General features: G+C 32.3%; 1 protein-coding gene and 1 long non-coding RNA gene across 2 annotated transcripts; both read right to left on the reverse strand.

Annotated features, from left to right (window-relative positions):
- Nucleotides 1-440: 440 nt before the first annotated feature.
- On the reverse strand, nucleotides 441-2,106 carry LOC147500702 ((RS)-norcoclaurine 6-O-methyltransferase). The gene is made up of 2 exons (XM_086562326.1): nucleotides 1,252-2,106; nucleotides 441-946 (listed from the first exon to the last, which is right to left on the reverse strand). The coding sequence occupies exons 1-2, from the start codon at nucleotides 1,996-1,998 to the stop codon at nucleotides 650-652; spliced, it is 1,044 nt and encodes a 347-aa protein (XP_086418452.1). The 5' UTR covers nucleotides 1,999-2,106; the 3' UTR covers nucleotides 441-649.
- Nucleotides 2,107-12,186: 10,080 nt separating this feature from the next.
- On the reverse strand, nucleotides 12,187-14,863 carry LOC147500703 (uncharacterized). The gene is made up of 4 exons (XR_015194734.1): nucleotides 14,588-14,863; nucleotides 13,185-13,310; nucleotides 12,909-13,033; nucleotides 12,187-12,522 (listed from the first exon to the last, which is right to left on the reverse strand). It is a non-coding gene; the product is annotated as an uncharacterized LOC147500703 (long non-coding RNA).
- Nucleotides 14,864-22,781: the final 7,918 nt, after the last annotated feature.

Genomic DNA, 22,781 nt, shown 5'->3' on the forward strand with positions numbered 1-22,781 from the left:
GATTAATACAGGTTTGGGTCTGCCTAACCCAGTTACCAGCTTTTTCAAAAAATAAAATAAAATAAAACCAATACTATGCTATATAGCTTTGTTGCAATTTATTTTAGATTCGTTTTACAAAGAGTTAATTATTTTTTTTTGACTTCCTTATTCAATTTAATTATTAATTTTCTCTTTTTCTTGATAATCCAACAACTATTCAATCCTCATTGTCCGTTTTCGCTTGAAATATTACCTCTTTGGCTGGACTATTGTCTATTGCCAATGTCATCATAAAAAGCTAATTTTTCAGGAATTTTAGACCAAGCTTCTGGGACACAATAAATCCACTCAATTTTAGAGCACATTCTGGCATCTATGTTGGTTATAGACTAGTTATCAACTTAGTACCCTGAAAATGTGTTTGTTTAACATGAAAATGTTTAAGTACTTGCGGGAAAGAAAAAAAACAAACCTTGATTATGATTATAATTTTTCCTACAATGAGATAAACACTTTAAAGCAAAATGGCATCAACATCTCACGTTGCACTTTCTCAGTTGGGCTTCTTGCCTCCTTGGAAAGTAATTTTACAATCATTTTAAGAAATCAGAAAATCGAACAAAAAAAATAACTCACAAAGAGGAATGAAAACCAGATTAACTATCATCTAATATGGATAAGCCTCAATCACAGATTGTACAGCAGTAATTTGTGTTATCTTATGCCCTTTGTACCCTGCATCATGGATGAGGTTCTTCCATTCCTCTTCAGTCCTCTCTTTTCCTCCAGTGTTGAGCATCATGTCCAAATCCAAAGTCAGTCTCATCTTGGTATAAGGATGTTCTGATTGCACATTTAAGACAATGTCAACTATAATCACTTTCCCGCCTTCGATTGGTACTGCCTCCTTGCATCGCTTTAGAATTTCAATGCATTCTTTGTCATCCCAGTCGTGAAGGATGCACTGAAGAATTATGTCCACATGTAAGTACAAACAGCAAATGATCGACATTTGATAAAATGCTCTAAATAATAGAAATTAATATTACATTAAACAGGGAAATTGGCGATATTGGTTCCATGATATTGGGCAAGCAAACATTCGAAGTCCAAAAATCTGGATTGGCTAAAAAGTGCATTCACCCTTAGTTAACTGAACTAGCCTAGCATGATGTATTAAGCATTGTTACTGAAGTTGCAGTTCACGTAAAAGTTTGAATTCCAGCATAAAGAACGTGCACAAATGACGATTATATAAATTAATTCTACCTTCATCATGATAGCATCAGCCTTTGGTATGAACTTGAACATATCACCTGCCACGCAATGAACTTCGGAGTACCCAGGAGAATCAGCAATGACATGAGGAAGATCATAAACAGTACACTTTATATGTGGAAATGCATTGGCAATATTCCTCACAGCAGTTCCAGTACCACCACCAACATCCACAAGTGTAGTTATACCATTAAAAATATTTCCACATTCTTTCACCAATGCAGACATAATAAGCCTTGAATCATTAGCCATTGCTTCATTAAATAGCTGGTTTTTCTCAGGGTGCTCTGCCATGTACCCCCATATATTCATCCCCAAGGCCTTCTCAAACGCTGTACCACTTTCGCCTGCTAATCCATCCTTAAGGTAATGCCATGGTGCCATGAAATCTTTATCAGTGATTGCTAAAATTGAGCCAACCATACATTTATCCCAACCTTTAACAAGAAACTTAGCTGGTGGTGCAAGTCCATATCTTAGTTCTCCATCTATCGATGCTTTTGTGAATAGCTTCATGTGAACTAAGTAACGCATGACTCGATACAAGGCGTCTTCATTAACAGGTTGACTTGGAAGACGCGAAGATAACTCGGAAAGAGTCATGGACGTGCCATTGTTGTGAATTATGTTGGCTAGATCAAGTTGCACTGCACATTTGAGGACCAGTGATTCAGCAAAACCATAAATGAAGTTCCACAGTTTAGCTTGAGATGAGAGATTGTCCTTCTTTACTTCCATTTCTATGATTCTGAATAGGTGATGTTGAACTTGTGAGTTGGAAGTTAATGTTTGAACTTTGAACTGATTTGCTTGCTCAATCAGTCTATGTGACCACGTTCTAAATTATGCTTATATAAGTTTTGGAATTTTTGTTTTTTAAAGTGGACAAACGTGGATTAAACTTTGTGCAGACCCTTTTACCTATCCCACGTGCCTAAAGAGCAACTATCTCGTGGGAACGAAATGTTCAATGGCAACCCTTAAAAGAAGAGTTGCATTGTTCAACACGGCACGAAATTCAGTACGTGCATGTATTAAAACTTACAGGAAAAGCTCTATAAGACTTCATATTGAGAGTCAAGTCCAATTTTTAAGTTGGATTCAATGCTTCATCTTAATAACAACCAGTGGGCCGACACGCGAGTCATATTTGCAGATCTTTTTGGGGTCGTCGGGATTCTGAATCTTCATCATTTCTGGTTCGATCAGCTTGCATTTGTTCCTGCAGCAATGTGATTATGTTATATGACTATATAGGTGGAGAGCCAGGAGAGGTACGGTTCACAGGTTGACTCACCACGTGATCATTTGATGAATATAGGAGTATTGTGTTGTTTTTGATACGTCTAGATATTTTCAACTGTGATTTTTTGGTCTATATTATGGAGAGAACATCTCTTCAAAAAATCAGTTTCTAATTTATTATTTTTCATGATAGAGTTTGTTTAGAGTTCGTATAAGTGGAGTTCATAACTTCATATAACGTACAGGTTGAAACAAATGTAATATGTCTTTCAGTAACTATCATACCCGCATTAGTGTCAGCCTTCAGGCAAAGCCACACAAGTAAGCGCTTTGGGCCCCCATTATTTTGGCAAAGTAAGGGGCCACCAGTTCACCACTAGAGTCCACTGAAACAATTTAACGCATCTTGCAATATATACTTACTAATAAGAACAATATAATTATAGGTTTAATTGAAGCTTATATATGGCTAATGAGATTATTAAGTCCACTTACTATTTTACATATTACGAAGTCAAAAGATGTATAAAATATTATTTGTTACATAAAACAAAATAAAATTCGACTAATAATAACGTGAGGCAAAAAATGCATCGATTTTTGTTTTTGACATGTTAGTGAACACATATAGGGCCACATTTTAAAAGTTGGCTTCAGAAAACTCAGGACCGGGACTGACCCGCATAACTAATAAAAAAAACTAACCGATGTCCATAGTTGGTTGAACTTGCATAGAGGTGCTTGAGCTTCAATATCATTGTACATAATACACCAGTTGTTTGTCTAAGATCGCAATGACTCTCTAGTTATTTTTCAACAATGCTCTCCAAATATATTATGTAAACAAGTGTAAAGCAAACCCTTTTCTATTACCACACGACAAACACTAATACTATCAACAAAGACCACTTACATTATAGTAAAACGGAGTTGATGTCGATTACGTAGCATTGTAGCAAGCAACTAAGCATCGAGACTGCATCACAACTTATTAATAGGTCATGTATATGTCATAGTTATAAAATGATTCTTAATATCATAAACCAGGATTTTCAATCACATGTTAATCACATAACAATACTCATAAATAAACATAATTTTATCCGAAGTCATGCTTGCTTGTGAGAATCTTTAATGGGGAAAAACTAGGTTTCTCTCTCTTAGCCTATAAATTGTAATTGTATTTTTGATGAAAATCAATACATATTTATAGGTGGAGAAAGGACATTAGTTTCCTAATTCATAAGATTTCTACTATCCATCATGGTAAGAATATTGCAATTAAGGAAATATTTATATTTAGTAAACAGGCTACTATAATCGGCAATTTCTAAGTAAACCAATATACCCTATATTCTCTATGGTCCATATCTAAGGTTTCCATTAATAGGAAAATCTTGTGTTTAGAATATTTCCAACAATATAGTTACATCTATACAAATGGTAATGTACGGTTGATTGCCTAGCAACAAGTGAATCCCTCTGCTCAGGCAAATTAATTTCATTAACAGTTTTCAAACAACTTCCTTCTATTTCACTTACATCCTCCTATAGTTCTATTTCAGGTACAGTAAAAAAATTTAACTAACAATACTATCTATTCTCTCCTTTTACCTCAACCACAAAAAACTCTCAACCAAATCCACCATCAATTAGGCACAACGCAAGTAGTCCAAACTTGGAATTATAGCAGCAACACTAGGTGTTCAAGAACTAACAACACGGAGCAACGCTGGTACGAAAGCAACGGAGAGTCCTAAAGAGGCAACATCACAATTAGAAAGATTATCCTACTCAGCATCAATAGAATAAGTATCAAACTTAGTGTTGGTAACAACAAATTCAGACCCCCATAACCCATCAAACAACTCATGAAGGTGTAAACCTTTTGGATAGAAAGTGATGATGTTTCTTGGAGAGAAGAATATCAGTAATGGAAATGTGCTTGACCATGGACAAAACTAGGATTCTAAGCTAGGGGATGCGAGATTATGTGACACACCCCACCCAAAAAAAAAATAATAAATAAAATAAATGATATATATATATATATATATATATATATATATATATATATATATATATATATATATATATATATATATATATATATATATATGCAATTTATTTATTTATTTTATTTTGTTTGTCGAAAAGGTCTAAACAATAAATATAAACAAAATTATACATTTATTTCAATTCACAAAACTAGAATGTCTTGACTACTAAGAATTTAATATGGACTGATGAAGTTAATTACTTAAACACTTAAACCATTAATTGATGCTGCTATGTCTATATATATCTACATAATCTAATCCACAAATCTACAATAATTCAACAAATTGTTAACTTCCTATAATGATATAAGTCTATATAACCCTACTATAAAGTGGAGAAAACTATAAAATATTAACATTGAAAATAAAAAATTACTTTGTTTTGTTTTGTTTTTTTTAAGTGAAAATTTTATTGATACTGATAACAAATTTTATAAATAATTTGGACAAATGTGCAACAAGTTGTGTCGCAATTCCTTTCTGAATTTGTTTTTTGTTTTAGGTTGAGGTTTGACGTTTGTTTAAGAATTGAAAGTGAAAGAAAGGAGGGAGACCTTACGAGTTTGTTACGGGTGATTAGAATTATACAAATTGACCAGTTAGGCTTTGGGGCTTTGACTATTTGTTTTAGTCTCATTAACATATCAAACATTCAAAGACATATTTGTCTATCTTTAATGGTTTTTTACTCAAAATAAATGATAAATTATAATTTTGTAAAGGCAAAAAGAGAAGTAAAAGAAAACTTTGGTTTATTGAAACTTTTTTTTATTAGTTGTTGTTGTTTTTTTTGTTTTTTTTTCATACTATTTTTTTTTGTTGATTATATTCTCACTATAGTTGTGAAAATTTTGCAAATCTTGAGGATGTCGTAAGAGATTAGATCTCTACCCCGTGCCTCCATGAAAGTCACTTCAGTTGACTTCACAACACTAAAATTAAATATCTCTTCTAGAAGAGGGATACGATCTTCACCTAGCTTACAGGCTAATACTGAGTTACCTCTCATTAGAATAACAACATTGGGAGAAGATTTCTTGAAGCTGGAATTTAAGAAATCCTTTTATGATTGGACATTAAGAAGTGATTATTTGGACATTAAGAGGCATTTTTAGGTGGTGGTATATCACCTGCATGTTTGAGGCTGAAATTGGAGGTAAGTATCCGCAAAATTTGACCAACTCTAGATTGTCGCAAATTTGGAATAAGGTCTACTTTTTGTGATATTACCACTGTCGCCCCAGGTTGAGAAAAGTGAAAAAAAAAACAAAAACAAAAAACAACAACGCCAATATTCCCACTATCGCGTCAAAATGAAAAAGTCAAAAAAAGAATTGACACGACATTGGCAATGGCGCGCCGCATCCACATCCGCATCCGAAACTGCAAATTTGCATCCACGGATACGGCTAGACAGGTGATACTTCCACATTTGTCTCCACGAAATGGTTTTTCGCGAAATTCCAAATAGTGGAGGCAAATATGCAAGTGATACCTCCACCTAGAGATGCTCTAAGTCTGAAATCACAATGATTAATTTCACTGAGGAGTATAAAGCGGTGTCAGTTGTTTATAATAAAAAAAAACCGGATTGATTGGGTGTGAAATGCTTGTTCTTAGATCTAGTACATGGAAATAGGTAAATTCATCTTTGGAACGTATATCCTGTTCATTCCTCGACAAAGAAAAGTCATTATTCATTAGTGCGGAGCTTCTTATTTTGCTTTGGGCCAAATACAAAGCGCTGCAGATTTTGCAGCAAACTTAGTAATAGAGAAGAAATTGGTGTTGATTGAAAATGAAAAAGATCTTGACGACAAGACCATCTGCAATGAGAGGAAAAGCAATGGTGTTGTGCCATATCTTTCGGCTGGTATCATCTCCACCGAGGCTTCATATACTTGAAGTTCGAAAATGTAGATATGGTTGCGTAGAGTGGTATAACATAACCAGCAGTTCCTATTTCATTAAGGCGCACCTTCGCCGCTCAAACCCTAGTTTGATTGCAATACCAGTTAGTATGATCCTACCGAGTGTGCGGAAACTCCATATATACATCCCCGATATTATCACGGATCAAAGACGAAGATGTAGTGATTTCTAGTGTAAATCTAAAATGCAACAAGTTTGTGGAATGTGCTTGCAATGGCTTAGTTCTCTTGGAGGATAAGGAAAATAATCTATTGGTTTCTAATCCACATGGCGGTCGTTCTCACACTTGCCTCCTTGTATTCAAAGGACTAGGTGTAGGGATATTAAAGCGTGCAATCAGATTTGTTGATTCCACTGGGGTGTATAAAGTGGTGTTGGTTGTTTATGTACAAGAAACTGGATTGATCGGGTGTGAAATGAGTGTATATTTAATGTGTACTTGTATGCATAGTACAAAATATCTCGATATATCGTGATATTTGGAGATATCTATTCAGATTTCAGAAAAAGATAAATAAATATCACGATATGTTCAGAGATATATATGACTGCACATATATGTGATATTTTGATGATATTTGTGATATTTTAGGACATTTTGTAATATTTGGCGATATTTTGTGTATATAATAATTTTATTTAATATTTATCATTATATTTTAAATAAATATAAATAATATATCATGATATATCAAGAAATATCTATGATATTTTTTGATATTTTGGATATATCTACGATATTTGCATGTGAAACAATGTCAAATATCTCCAAAGAAGAAGATATATCCACGATACATATCTAGAAACTGAATATCGATAAATACTCATATCCTGATATTTTGTACTAAGTCTCTATAGACAAAGATTTATATCCATTGGCGGAGTGTTTCATATTTTGGTTAAATCAGATCCCAATCTGGCTAGAAACGGTGACTTTTCATTTGTTGTTTCTTTTGACACGGCTGAGGAGAAATTTTACAAGTCACAACATCTCTCATATTGGTGTAGGCATGGTGATTTAGTTGAAATAGACGGTTGCCTATCTATTGTGGCTGTAAACGTGGACAGTCCCTGTCAATGGGATTTGCAGTGTACTATAAACTTAACAGTGTTACATAGTAAATTTCATGAAAATTGGTTTCAATCGCGTATTTTGGGTGCTTTCGGAAATGGTAGATTCGTGATCATCAAACAAAGATGTCAATTCGGTAAACATTGAGAATTCGAAGACTTTTACCATTTTTATTGTTTATTCATTTTGAAATTCGGTAACCTGTCAATTCGGAGACTTTTTACGTTGTTTTGAAAAAATCAGAGATTTTTGTGACTATGATTGTATCTCTCACATAATCTTTATATATATATTATAGTTCTACCCTCTTCAATTGACGAAGCGTTTCTAGGGTGTCCACATGTCATGACTAATTAAGAAAAAGTATGAGATAAAATAGTAAACAAATATTTATCTTTATCCTTAGATATATATTATAGCTATATCTCACCAATCTATTTTTTAGAACACTTGAAGAGACTTCAATTTTTCTAAATTCTATTACTAATTATAAAAGAAATAGGATATAAATAAAGAAACAATCCCATCTAGAGTTTTATAGAGTCTCTAACTTTTCCTAAACACTATAGCTAATTACGAAAAAACAACTCCATCTAGAGTTTCACAGAGTCTCCAACTTTTCCTAAACAATATAACTAATTACGAAAAAAAATATGAGACAAAAAACTAAATTGTTAAAAACAATAGTTTCCACTAAATATGATTTTCTTAAAACCCTTTCGATTTGATGTGTCATCCACTGTGTGATTTAGACATTTATTCATAGTTAAGGATTCCAAAAATCATAATTCCGACCACAATAATAACGACATATTCTAATTCCTTAGATATATATATTATAGTTATACCCCCACCAATCTATTTTTTTGAGCACTCAGATAGACTCCAATTTTTTCTAAACTCTATTACTAATTATAAAAAAAAGTATGATATAAATAAGGAAACAATCTCATTTAGAGTTTTACAGAGTCTCTAACTTTTCCTAAATACTATAGCTAAATACGAATTTATTCATAGTTAATGATTCCAAAGATCATAATTCCGACCACAATAATTACGACATATTCCAATTCCTTATATATATATATATATATATATATATATATATATATATATATATATATATATATATATATATATATATAGGGTTAGGATAGAGGCACATTCATCAGTAGCCACATTCGCCACGCTGAATGCACACCACCGATCTATCTCCAATCTAACGGACCATCTCGACCATCTCAATTCTCAGCTACCAAAGCGAAATTAGCAAAATTTCGGAAAAAAATATTTTGGCGAAATAAGAAAACACGAAAATTTTGGAAATTAACACCGAGAATTTTATCACGAAACTCCTCCTCCTTCTCCTCCAAAATTAGATCGATCTTAGTGAAAAAGTAAATCGACCATTTCTCATTCACCAAAATTTCTCAACCATTTCTCTTTCTAATCGACCATATCTAGTAAATCTTACAAGGATTAAAGAGAGTGTTTAGATTTGGGTTTGAGTATTGGTGGATGGAGATCCACGCGAGGAAGAGTGAGGGTTGAAGAAAATGAAAGTGATGAGTTAGTTTCTAATGTTAGAGATGCTGATGAGGTTGATAAAGAAACTAAGCCTAGTTTGTCTGGTGAAACTGGAGATGGTGATGCTTTGGAAACTAGTCTTGGGCTTGGCGGAAGGAAGTACACCGAGGAAAAAGGGAAGGGATTTTGGATTTGAACTTGCCACCGGAAGAACAGCCCAGGAACCTAAACTTCGGTGTAGATCCTGTAGAGTTGAACTTGTTTCTGTGGAAGAAAAATCCAAAGAAAGATTTTTCGGACTTCGACCGCGGGATCACGACTACTAGTCTTATTCAATTCTGCGAAAGTCAAGCGAGAATCGGGAGAGCGCAAGGCAAAGTGCAAGGTTGAGTGTCGGTCAAAAGCACATAGAAGAAGGGGAGACAGAAATAGATTCCAAGATGTAGCCAAACATAGTGGTCCTAAGTTTGCTCATTTCCATGCAGAGGAGGAAGAGGAAGAGATTAATGTTGCGGCTCCAAGCACGGATGAATTGCTGAAATTGAAGACTGGCTCGGTCCATTTTCTCTGCAAATGAAGATTATTAAGGACCCGAAAGCACGAAGTTGAATGGCGGCAGGTGACTTTGACTCAAGGTTCAAGCAAGACAACACCCGTGATTCGATGGAACTCTACTTCATGCCCAAGCTAGGTAAGTTGTCCGATCTTGATCTCTATATTGGGTTACGGTTATAGCTTGTTTGTAGGCCATGGAAAATTCATATATGTAGTGAGACAATTTAGCGTTTAACTTAACTAAGTGATAACGTTTTGTAACCGATTGGTTGGTTAATGGCTCATTAATGATTTTTTAACATGAAACCCAATCTGAAGGGGAATTTGATTTTTCCGCCGGATGTGTGTGGCTTAACTCATTGATATAAGTTTGCTTCTCAAGATAAAACCTGTCGGATGACTCTATGACCACTTAACATTTCTTGAAAGCTGATTGTCTTGATCACCTAGGCTTTAGTGCTGATTAAGTATCACATTATTAATCTAAACTCTATCGATCGGATCTTAAATGAGAATAGTTATACACTTACTAATCTTTTTAACAGATCTGTCCGGAAAAAACCCCTTTTTTTCTTCATAAGCGTGTGGCGTGATTTGTTTAGTTAGTAGACTAATGCCTCGAATGAGTGCTTCGATTAATTTGTGAATGTGGCTTAATTAATTGCGGCATGAATTGTGGTATAGGACACGATTATAATTTATGAAGCGGTATTTTTCTTCATAAATAATAGGACCGCCTATTCTCATGTTTTTAATGTCAAAAAAATAATAAGTCGATTAGCGAGAAGAATACACGTTATGTTGTGATAATTAAATTATTTGAAAGTTTTTGTCGGACACGTTAGTTGAATAGAAAGACCATAATAGCATCTCTTGGTGGACAAAACTACAAAGTGAATGGTACAACTAAATTTGGGTATCTGCTACACGTTTCACAATCTTTTCTGCAAAGAAATATTTGGAAGGTGGAGCTTTATTTATTTATTTATTTATTTTATTTGGTTAAGTTGGGTTTTCTGGACAAACATTCTCCATCAGTTCAAGTGCTAATAGACAAAATTTGAAACGATAAAAGTGATTGGAAAGACAGAGACCATTAACACCATTAAGCATAGTTTCATAACTATATTCTCAAGGATCTGTTTCATTCTATGAATTAAGTTGCTCGTGTGTTTTTTGCTTCCCTATGTGACGAGTACCTATTTTGAGTTTATTCCAATTCAAAGGTATCTTCTCCTGCAAGTTAATCAGATTGGTACGGTTACAGAATCCATTCAAGCAGCACTAGACTCAAAAGCTGCAGGATGGGGTGTGATGGTTAGCCATCGAAGTGGTGAGACAGAGGATAATTTTATTGCAGATCTCTCTGTTGGCTTGGCAAGCGGACAGGTTTGAATATGGTTCTCCTTAGCCTGGTAGAAATGTTTTGTAATTTTCTTCAGAATGTTGAGTTGATTTTTTTTCTTATTTTTCTCTTCTGATTAAAACAGGTGCTCCACGGAGTGAGCGGTGGCTAAGTATAATCGGTATTTCTCTCTTTCCTTTCTGTAGTTGGTTGGCTTATCTATGTAAAATATGAAAGTGGCATAGCTTTCCGGGTTCTACATATGCGTTATATCTTTTTACGTACTCTGATCAAAGCACAAATCGTTCAGAATGCAACAAGACATTTGGTCATGTATACTCTACTTGTAATCTTATTTAATGATCTCAACTTTGATGCAGCTTTTTAGCATTGAAGAGGAGCTTGGGAACGTCGTCGTTATCTTTGGTGAAGCTTTCAGATCTCCTTAGAAAATCTTGGATCACACCTAAATTTTTTATCTTAAAAATAATGCATTGAAGCAAATTCACCACAAGGTTGAGAATGGAAACCAATGATTACCTTTTCGATCTAAAGCAAGTTTTTCAGACATTAGAAGTTTTTGGGTGCAGCCCAACCCGCTTATATAGGATTTTGATGAGGGACCTCTAGGGGTGAGGAAATCATGTTCTTTCGGTGTTTGAATAATCTTTTCGGGAGGGATCACTTGAGATATTTTCTTGACGGAAGAATCTTGTTTCCATTTGTATTTGTTTTTGGTTAAAATGTAATGGTATAATGTTGAATGTGATATGTGTAACCTGTATCTGGACCTCAATTCCCTTGTTTTAAACAAAGTTGTTTGTAGTTTCTTGTTTGTGAATTTCTATTGCTGGTCAAGAACAAAATTTAAAAAGTAGTTTCTCCAAACATCGGGTTTCGCGTATAATGAAACCGGACGGACTGTTTTGCGTATAATGCAATATTCATTTGATAGTCTCATTAAAGATAATGATATCAACCCACCACCAGTCTGACCTACAGATTTTAGAAAGAACTATTTCTTGTAAAGAAAGTGCAAAGAATGACATGGATGCATGGAGCAATGAATTCATCGTAATTAACGTCCAAGACGTCCCGACAAAGACAAACATACGGCAAAACTAGCCAACTTCAGTTGCCCCTGTTAAACATAATAACCTTTCCAAAGAAGAATCACGGAGTCAAATACATACCGGGAAACCATCTCAAATGCACCGCCACCGGGGAGGCCGACAACCTTCCCCGGTATTCGCTCAACCACTGTTTTACAAAAGGAGAATTGTCTAGACTGAAAGTTTATTAATTGCATATCAACCGGAGTCAATTACAACGTTATTTGACCTTTGAATACATGTCCGTCTTGACTTTGCCTTCTTAAAGAAGAAAAACGTCTGAGATGGAAAAAGCAAAAGGTGGGCAAGGCCAATCTACATATATCTGATTATGAAGCTCCTTCGTCTTTATTTATTTAGAGAATACAACACACGAGCACCAAACCTTTTTGATCCATCGTTGTTCGTCATTACCTGCATGAAAACCTCCAACAATATTAATTCCATAATACCACAAACTTACTATGGTAACAACTCTTACAAAGAAGAAGACCTCGAACACCATCAATATTGGCAACCGATACCTTGGGTGTTTTATTATTTAATAGATGTCGGGGTCAAAAGTCACTGCAACCTATTGTCCCATGCACCTGCTGGATACCGAATGGGTAAAAATCTAATCACTTAAAAACATAGAGACGCTCCATGGATTGAGCTTGTTCAAATTGATGGCAATTGGTGGCCAGCTCACGGTATTAAAGGTCGTCGTATTTCTTCTAGTCCAATTAAGGAACTCATCCTTCAAAGTCCTCAAACTCGGGAACATAACTAAATGAGTCTAAGAAAGTAAGTGAAGTCACCTTCGGAGGCCGGGTAAGCTTCCGATTTTGAGGAGACATCATTTCTTTCTTTAACGGGTCAAGATGTCTTCCATTGTTATCTTGCCACGCCAATCTGCAAGCATTGGGAATTGGCTCGGCTCAACCTCATTACATTGGTAATCCATACGGTCATCAAAAGTACTTTCGGGATCCACGGAAGATAAAAAATATTCATGACAATGGTAACCATGAGATAGACAATCATAACTTAAGGGTCCACGAACATAAATAACACTTGCAAATAGTAGAACCTACCAATCCAGTTTCTTGGTTCACACAAGTCATGTTCATCCGCGTTTGAAACTTCAACATTGGTGCTTTATCCGGGTAATCTAGGTCACACAACAATTTCAACCGGTAGATGCGCCCATCGTGAACAGTCTAGGAAGTAACAATGATAAATAAAAGCATGTGAGCTTTCTCTTCACTTTGAAAGTGAATATTGGCACATGTAATAAGCAAATGAAAAAATATATAAACCCGAGGTTTCAAATAAGAACTATGGATATTACCACGGCAACTAAAGTTGGTCATCTACACTACCCTAAATTGTAGAAGACATCTCTAGAAGAGACCACTGGTTCATCATTTAGGCAAAACGGATGTATGAAAAGACAAGACTACATAACAAGGAGCAGTTATAAGATCCAAAGACAAGAAGGTAGTCTAGTTCAAACAACTAGAATATATTACTAACATAGAAAGAACCCGAATTTGAATTAAAATCCTAAAACTAACAAAGATCTACACACGAAACCCAAATGAAAGAATTTGAATTTTTAAGTTGAGTCTTCATAGCTTATAAAATCACCGAGCTCATAAAACGTGGGATGATGAAGCTGAAAAAAATGAAAACCCGAACTATTCCGATAAGACAAAACAACTAACATCACTCTCTTTAAGCATTATTTTTTCAATCACAAAAGAAAAAGAAAATGGAAGTCTCATCTGATGCCTTTTCACTCTTAAGTATAAGTTTATCATTCTCCCCTAGTTGTGGATTTCACTTCTTGTTAGAAACTAGAAGTACACTACTACTCTTAATTCGCTCGTGGAATCTTGCAACTCAGACAATTCTTATTTTTCCTATGGCATGCCTTATCCAACTACTTTTAGACTGTCTTTGTCCGCACTTCAATCTCTTGTACAAGGTGATATCCAAAGAAACAGGTATCTATCCTTTCATTTTCCAGAATTCAATCTCCTACTTGTCAAGTGTGTGTGGTGGAGAGTGGGTTTTATCTTTAGGCTCGCGAATTTCTGTGTCACTGTGAAAACAAAAGATAACATGGGTCGCAAACCAAAGTTTCACACACTCTACACTAATGTCACGTCTCCTAAGAAAGAAGCTACACAGTTAAACATGCAGTTAGACAGATTCTTATTGAAAAATAGTTTATCAATCAATTATGATTATTCATGAACCTACTCTCCTCTCTTTCTCACGATGTCTCTCTCCTCTCATAAAATCTCACGGACAGTTCAAAACACCTAGTTGTAAAAACAAGTCTTAACTCACAAACTTCGTTCTTTCATCGATAACCCACAAACAAAAAAACTCTCCTTAAAAATTCAAAATTTCCAACAATTCTCACACACACATACATAAAATCAAAAGCCCGGACCCAAATTCACAATTAAAAAAATATATATCATACCTTTTGGTTGATATAATCAACATTAAGAGCTAGGTCGGTAAGTTGAAGAGTACCATAACCAAGTTGAACATCAAGTTGTTCTAAATCAAGATCACCAAGTATATCTTGCCCTAATTTCTTCTTCAAATGAATCTCCTTTATGGATTGCACACAAAAAAAATTTGTTTTTGCTTTCTCCTTTATAGATTTTGGAGAGAGATCGGTGAAATTGGGAGAGAGAGATCGGTGAAATTGGAGAGCAAATTCTATTTTTTGCTTTGGTCAAATTTTGTTTCCGAAAATACCCTCTCATATTTCGTGATTTAGAACTCGCGATTGGCAATCAAATTTTGGTCACATCCGTTGGATTGCACCAGATGAATGGTCTGATTCATTGGCCTGAATGTGGCTGGCTTACTGATGGTGATCCCCTCCCCTATATATATATATACTAGATTTTGGACTCGGACATACGTCCGGGATCTATTAAATATTTTGTGTGCTGAAAATACTTTACAAAATGTCTCACACAAATTTTCGAATCAGAATATATTTTTATTGAAAATAAATCGAAATACGTTAATAACCAACGGTTATGGTACATAATTACTTGGAAACTAATTAAGGAATCAAATTGAGATAGCCTCTTCACTTTGTGGTTTAGGATATTAATCCGTAATTTTCAAATAGAATTATCTTAAACTCGATCTAGCTTATATAATAGTTTTATTATATTTATGGTGATTTAGCGGCAAATTTTCGAATCAGAATATATTTTTATTAAAAATAAACCGAAATACGTTAATGAGCAGCGATTATGGTGCAAAAGTACTTAGAAACTAATTGATCAAATTGAGATAGCCCATTTACTTTGTGGTTTAGGATATTAATCCATAATTTTCAAATAGAATTATATTAAACTCGATCTAGCTTGTATAATAATTTTCTTAGATTTATGGTGATTTAGCGGCAAATTTTTGAATCAGAATATATTTTTATTGAAAATAAACTGAAATACATTAATGAGCAGCGATTATGGTGCATAAGTATTTGAAAACTAAGGGATCAAATTGAGATAGCCTATTCACTTTGTGGTTTAGAATATTAATCTGTAATTTTCAAATGGAATTATTTTAAACTCGATCTAGCTTGTATAATAGTTTTATTAGATTTATGGTGATTTAGCAGTAAATCATCACCGTTAAAACTACGTTACTAATGTGTACAAATCACTAAAACAGATGGATTGTTTCCATATCCTCAAAGAATACACTACTCCCACTTGAAAAGATTTATCATATGCACGTGTCCTACGAACGGGTGTCGTTATATTAAATTATTTTAAAAAAATATTAGCAACTATGCATAGTTATGAGATATGAAAATTATATTAATTACTCATTTAAATTTCTTGCACCACTCTCTGTAAAAAGGAAGCACCAAACCTTGATAAAACTAATCAACTTTTTTTTTTTATTGTTAGGTTTAATAATAGAAGTTTGATTGAAATTTTGTGAGAATGCCCAATGTGGCGAAGATAATATTGAAGCTACTTGAATAGCAAGGTATTCCCAATCACAATAAAAAGAATTATAATAAACACTACTTAAAATGCAAAACTATATTTGTCGAGACATTTATTCTCCATACATATAATACAAATATGTTTTCGAGTTATTAGTTCAATGCATTTGCATCAAGTTTCTGATTTTCCATTAATTATTCTTTGAGGTTAGTTTAATGTAGTACGTTGCATCCCGTTTCCAATTGCTCATTAATTTTTCTTTGAGGTTAGTACAATACAGTTTCATCAAGTTTCCAATTTCTCGTTAATTATTATTTGAGGTTAGTTTAGTGCAATTACATCCACTTTATGATTTCCCATTAGTTATTCATTAAGGTTAATTCAGTACGTACAGTTGCATCCAGTTTTCGATGTTTCGTTAATTAGTCTTTGATATTAGTTCATTGCATTTGCATCCAGGTTCCAATCTCCCGTTAATTACTTTTTGAGGTTAGTTCAATATATTTGCATCCAATTTTTGATTTTCCGTTAATTATTTTTCTAGGTTAGTTCGATAGTTTACCATTTCTATACAGTTTGCATACATGTAAGAGTCTGTTTGTATAAACTTACTTTCGTTTTGGGTTCCTAATTACTTGCAATTACTCATATGAGAAGGCTAAAAAAGTGGATATTTATGCTTTGAGGTCGGTCATGATGCGATTACATCCGACTTCCGATTTCTAGTTAACCATTTTTTGATGTTATTTCAATGCATTTGCATCTAATTTCTGATTTCCCATTAGTTAATCTCTGATTTTAGTTTAATGCAATTGCATCCAGTTTTCGGTTTTCCGTTAATTATTCTTTGAGGTTAGTTCAATGCAGGTTGCATATAATTTTTAGATTTTATGTTGATTGTTACGTGAGGTTAGTTCAATGCATTTGCATCAAGTTTCGATTTCCGTTAATTATTTTTTAAGGTTAGTTCAATGCGGTTACATCAAATTTCGATTTCCGTTAATTATTCATTTAGGTTAGTTCAAATGTAGTTTCATCCATTTTTTAATGTTTCATTAATTAGTCTTTGAGATTAGTTCATTGCATTTGGATCCAGTTTAGATTTTCCGTTAATAACTCTTTAAGGTTAGTTTAATACATCCTGCATCTAGTTTACGATTATTTATGCTTTGAGGTTAGTTCGATATAATTATATCCGGTTTACGATTTCCCGTTAACTTTTCTTAGAGGTTATTTCAATGCATTCGCAATTAGTTTTCGATTTCCCACCAATTATTTTATGAGGTTAGTTCAATGCATCCAGTTTTCCGTTCCCCATTAATTGTTTTTTGTCGTTAGTCTCATTCAGTATTATATATATTTTAAAATATTTGTCATTATTGCTTTGCTGTTATTTTTTTTTTCATTTTCTATTATATATTTTGTATAATTGTTTTTAACTATGTTTTAAGGTCATGTTAAGGATATATTCGAAATAAGTCAGTGTTTTATTATAGATACTAAAATTGTATGATTTGTAATAAAAAATTAGTTTATACAAATCACCTATATTTTAGCATTTTTTTTTTTATTTTATCAAATATAAATTAGTTTATACAAATCACTTATTTTTTAGTAATTTTTTTTATTTGATCAAATATATAAGAATTGGAACACTAAAAGTGTTTGATTCGTAGTAATAGAAAATTACCTTCTACAAATCACCTATTTTTTTAGTAATTTTTTTTTATTTGATCAAATATATAAGAATTGGAAATACACTCAAACTCTCCAAATATAGGAATTAGAAATACACTCAAACTCTCCAAAGAGATTCAATATACGTGGGACTGTAGGCTATTAAAAAATATTATCTTTCATATTAGAGTGTCACATATGATAGAAAAAAAGCTAACTCTCATATTAGAGTGCCACATAGGAGAGAGAAAATCCTCCTTTAAAGGTCTCTGCTTTAGTATATAGATAGTAGATATATATATATATATATATATATATATATATATATATATATATATATATATATATATATATATATATATAGCTATACCCCTCACCAATCTATTTTTTTGGAGCACTCAAAGAGACTTCAGTTTTTTCTAAACTATATTACTAATTATAAAAAAAATATGATATAAATAAAGAAACAATCTCATTTAGAGTTTCACAGAGTCTCTAACTTTTCCTAAACACTATAGCTAAATACGAAAAAACAATCTTATCTAGAGTTTCACAAAGTCTCCAACTTTTCCTAAACAATATAGCTAAGTACGGGGAAAAAAATATGAGACAAAAAACTAAATTGCTAAAAACAATAGTTTCTACCGAAAATGATTTTTCTAAAACCCTTTTGATTTGATGCGTCATCCACTGTGGGATTTAAACATTTATTCATAGTTAAGGATTCCAAAAATCACAATTCTGGCTACAATAATTATGACATATTCTAATTAAATTTATAAATTTATAATTTTTTAACACTATAATATAAATTTTCAACTCTATAATATTATATATTTGGCAGAATAACGAGATTCAGTTAAAATGGACATTGGACTTAAATAAATTATATACCAAACCAAAACAAATTACATGTAGAAAATTAAATTATACAAAAAATAACATCACAAAATATATAATAAAAAATAAAAAATAAATAACGGCAAAACAATAATGACAAATATTTAAAAATATATATAATACTGAATGAAACTAACGTCAAAGAACAATTAATGGGGAACCAAAAACTGGATGTAAATGCATCGAACTAACCTCAAATAATATTTAACGGGAAATCGGAAACTGGATGCAAATGCAAGCATTAAACTAATCTTAAAAAGTAATTAATAGAAAATCAGAATGTGGATACAACTGTATTAAACTGACCTCAAAGAATAATTAACAGGAAATCAAAATTTAGATGTAAATACATCAAACTAACATAAAAAAATAATTGTATGGAAATCGGAAATTGGATGCAAAATACATTAAACTAACCCTCAAAGATTTAATTAATGGAAAATAAAAAAATTGGATGCAACTCCATTGAACTAATCTCAAAGAAAAATTAATTGTAAATTGGAAACATGATACAAATGCATGAAACTAATCTTAAAGAATAATTAATGGGAAATCAGAAACCAGATGCAATTGCACTAAACTAATCTCAAAAAATAAACTGGATGCAAATACATTAAACTAATCTCAAGAAATAATTAATGGGAAATCGAAAACTGGATGCAAATTCATTGAACTAACCTCAAACAATAGTTAACGAGTAATCGAAAACTAAATACAAATGCAACTTTATCAAATAATAAACGAGAAATCGGAAATCGGATGCAAATGCATTAAACTAATCTCACATAATAATTAACAGAAAATCAGAAACTGGATGCAAATGCATTGGATTGACCTCAAAGAAATAATTAACAATAAATTGGAAATTGGATGCAAATGTATTGAACTAACCGCAAAGAATAATTAACGAGAAATCGGAAATCGGATGCAACTGCATTGAACTAACCTCAAAATATAAATAACAGAAAATCAGAAATTAGATGCAAATGCATTGAACTAACCTCAAAATATAGTTGGATTATATGTTATGGGAATGTCTCCATAAGTACAATTTTGCATTTAAAATGGTATTTATCTTATCTCTTTCCGTATGATTGAGAACTCCTTACTATTTAAGTAGCTTCAATATATATGAACTTCGCCTTATTAGGCAATCTCACAAACCTTCAATTAAACTTCTATTATTTTGAATTGAAGGGTTTTATCAAAGGCGAGTTTTTTTTTTTTTTTTTTTTAATTTTTTAATGCAGAGTGAGGTTTTCACATTATAAGAGATTTAGATGAGTGATCAATATAATATTAATATATAATAGTTCTACATATTTGCAAATATTTTTAAGAATAATTAATATAACAATACTCATTCGTAGATAATCTTTGAAGATTCTACATAGTGAGTAATGCATATAATTTAAATAATAATTGATGGGAAATTGGAAACTGGATAATCTTCGATGATCCCACATAATAAATCAAGCATAATTTATTTTTTATGTCATGTTTGCAAGGACACTACAGATGGATCACTAGAATTTGGTATTACACACCACATTGGATAATTAAAAGAAAATTGGAAACTGTATTCAAATACATAACTGAGCTCAAAGAGTAATTAACGGGAAATTTAAAACTTTATGTAAATATAATAAACTAAACTCAAAAAGTAATTAACCATAAATCGGAAACTGGATGCAATTGCATTAAACTAACGGCATAGAATAACTAACAAAAAATTATAAATTGGATGCAAATCCTTAAAAAATATTTAATGGGAAATTAGAAATAATATGCAAATACATCAAACAAACCTCAAATAATAACTAATGGGAAGCTGAAAATTGGATACAAATGCATTGAACTAAACTCAAAAAATAATTAACAAAAAATCAAAAACCAAATGCAACTGTATTGAACTAACCTCATAGAATAATTGGTGAGAAATCATAAACTAAATGCAAATGCATTGAAATAACCTCAAAGAATAGTTAACAGGAAATCAGAAACCGGATGTAATTGCAGTGAACTAACCTCAAAATATAAATAATCATAAACTAGATGTAGATGAATTGAACTAACCTTAAAGAGTTATTAACGGAAAATCGAAAACTGGATACAAATGCAATGAACTAATCTCAAAGACTAACTAACAAAATATTGAAAAATGGATGAAACTGCACTGAACTAACCTAAATGAATAATTAACAGGAAATTATAAATTTGGTGTAATTGTAGTGAACTAACCTCAAAAAATAATTAACGGAAGAAAAAAAACTTGATGCAAAAACATTGAACTAACCACAAAGAACAATTAACATAAAAACGAAAATTGGATCAACTGCATTGAACTAACCTCAAAGAATAATTAACTAAAAATCAGAAACTGGATGCAGCTGCATTAAACTAAAATAAGAGATTAACTAACGGGAAATCAGAAATTGTATGCAAATGCATTGAAATAACCTCAAAGAATAGTTAATTGGAAATTGAAAGATTGGATATAAGCAGATCACACTGACCTCAAAGTATAAATAACTAGAAATTGTAAACTATCGAACTAACCTAGAAAAATAATTAACGAGAAATCAGAAGCTGGATGCAGATGTATTGAACTAATCTCAAAGAGTAATTAACAGGAGATTGAAACCTGGATGCAAATACAATGAACTAATCTCAAAGACTAATTAACGAAACATCTAAAACTGGATGCAACTGTACTGAATTAACCTTAATGAATAACAAATAGGAATCATAAAGTGGATGCAATTGCACTGAACTAACCTCAAATAATAATTAACATGAAATCGAAAACTTGATGCAATTATTGCATTGAACTAACCTCAAAGAATAATTAATGAGAAATTGGAAACTAGATAGAACGTACTATATTGAACTAACCTTAAAGAATAATTAATGGAAAATCAGAAACTTGATGCAAATGCATTGAACTAATAACCCTAAAACATGTTTGTATTATATATAGGGGGAATAAATGCCTCGACAAATATAGTTTTGTATTTTAAGTAGTGTTTATCATAATTTTTTTATTATGATTGAGAATGTCTTGCTATTCAAGTAGCTTCAATACTATTTTCGCCACATTTGATATTTTCACAAAACTTCAATCAAACTTCTATTATTAAACCTAACAACAAAAAGAAGTTGATGGGTTTTATCAAGGTTTGGTGTTTCCTTTTTATAGAGAGTGGTGCAAAAAATTTGAATGAGTAATTAATATAATTTTCATATCGATCTCATAACTATGCATAGCTAATTATGTATATATACATAATTGCTAATATTTTTTAAAATAATTTAATATAAAGGCATCCGTTCGTAGGACGGGTTCGAAAGCTAGTACATCTTTATATCACCTCTCTTTATACTAAACCGAAGTAAATCTGAGGTGGATTTGGAAATTCCTATGTGGCAATTTCCCAGTATTTTGTTTTGTCATGTGGTCCATAGAGACGTATGACCAATAGGAAACAAATTAATGTTTTTGCATAGAGACATATGACCAATAGGAAACAAATTCTATTAGCAATCGAATAGATCCCGATTCTATTAGCAATCAAATAGATCCCAATGGTGTAGAAGTTCTCTTCTATATTAACAATAATTTTTCTAAACACGAACAACAAAGAAACATCGTCCTGCTCATCTTCATTGAAACCATCTACATTCTTCATACTCATCCTCATTTTCTACGTTCTTCCTGTTGATTCATTGAAAGGTTCACTTCTTTATCTTTTTTCCTCGTTATAACTTATCTATTTATCCATCTATCTGCAAATCGACAACATCGTACCACATGAATTATTCATTGCATAACGTTGATTAATTAGAACTAGCTATTATTTTTCTCTGACATATGTTTTGTTCAAAATATAAAGGAATTGAACTATTATGGACTTTGATATCTTTTGTGTTTGTACCGTATGGTAAAAACCCCAGATGTGCGAGAAACTAGAAGCCAAGATAAATAATAAGGACAGACTTACCTGTGAATTTTTTTTTTCTGAAATGAACTGTTATGGACTCTATTATCTTCTATGTTTTATTTCCGGTTCATCTACGTTCATCCTGTATAATAAACGTCATCTACACATATTT

Source organism: Coptis chinensis, chromosome 5 (assembly GCF_015680905.1).
Source record: "Coptis chinensis isolate HL-2020 chromosome 5, ASM1568090v1, whole genome shotgun sequence".
Lineage (NCBI taxonomy): Eukaryota > Viridiplantae > Streptophyta > Magnoliopsida > Ranunculales > Ranunculaceae > Coptis > Coptis chinensis.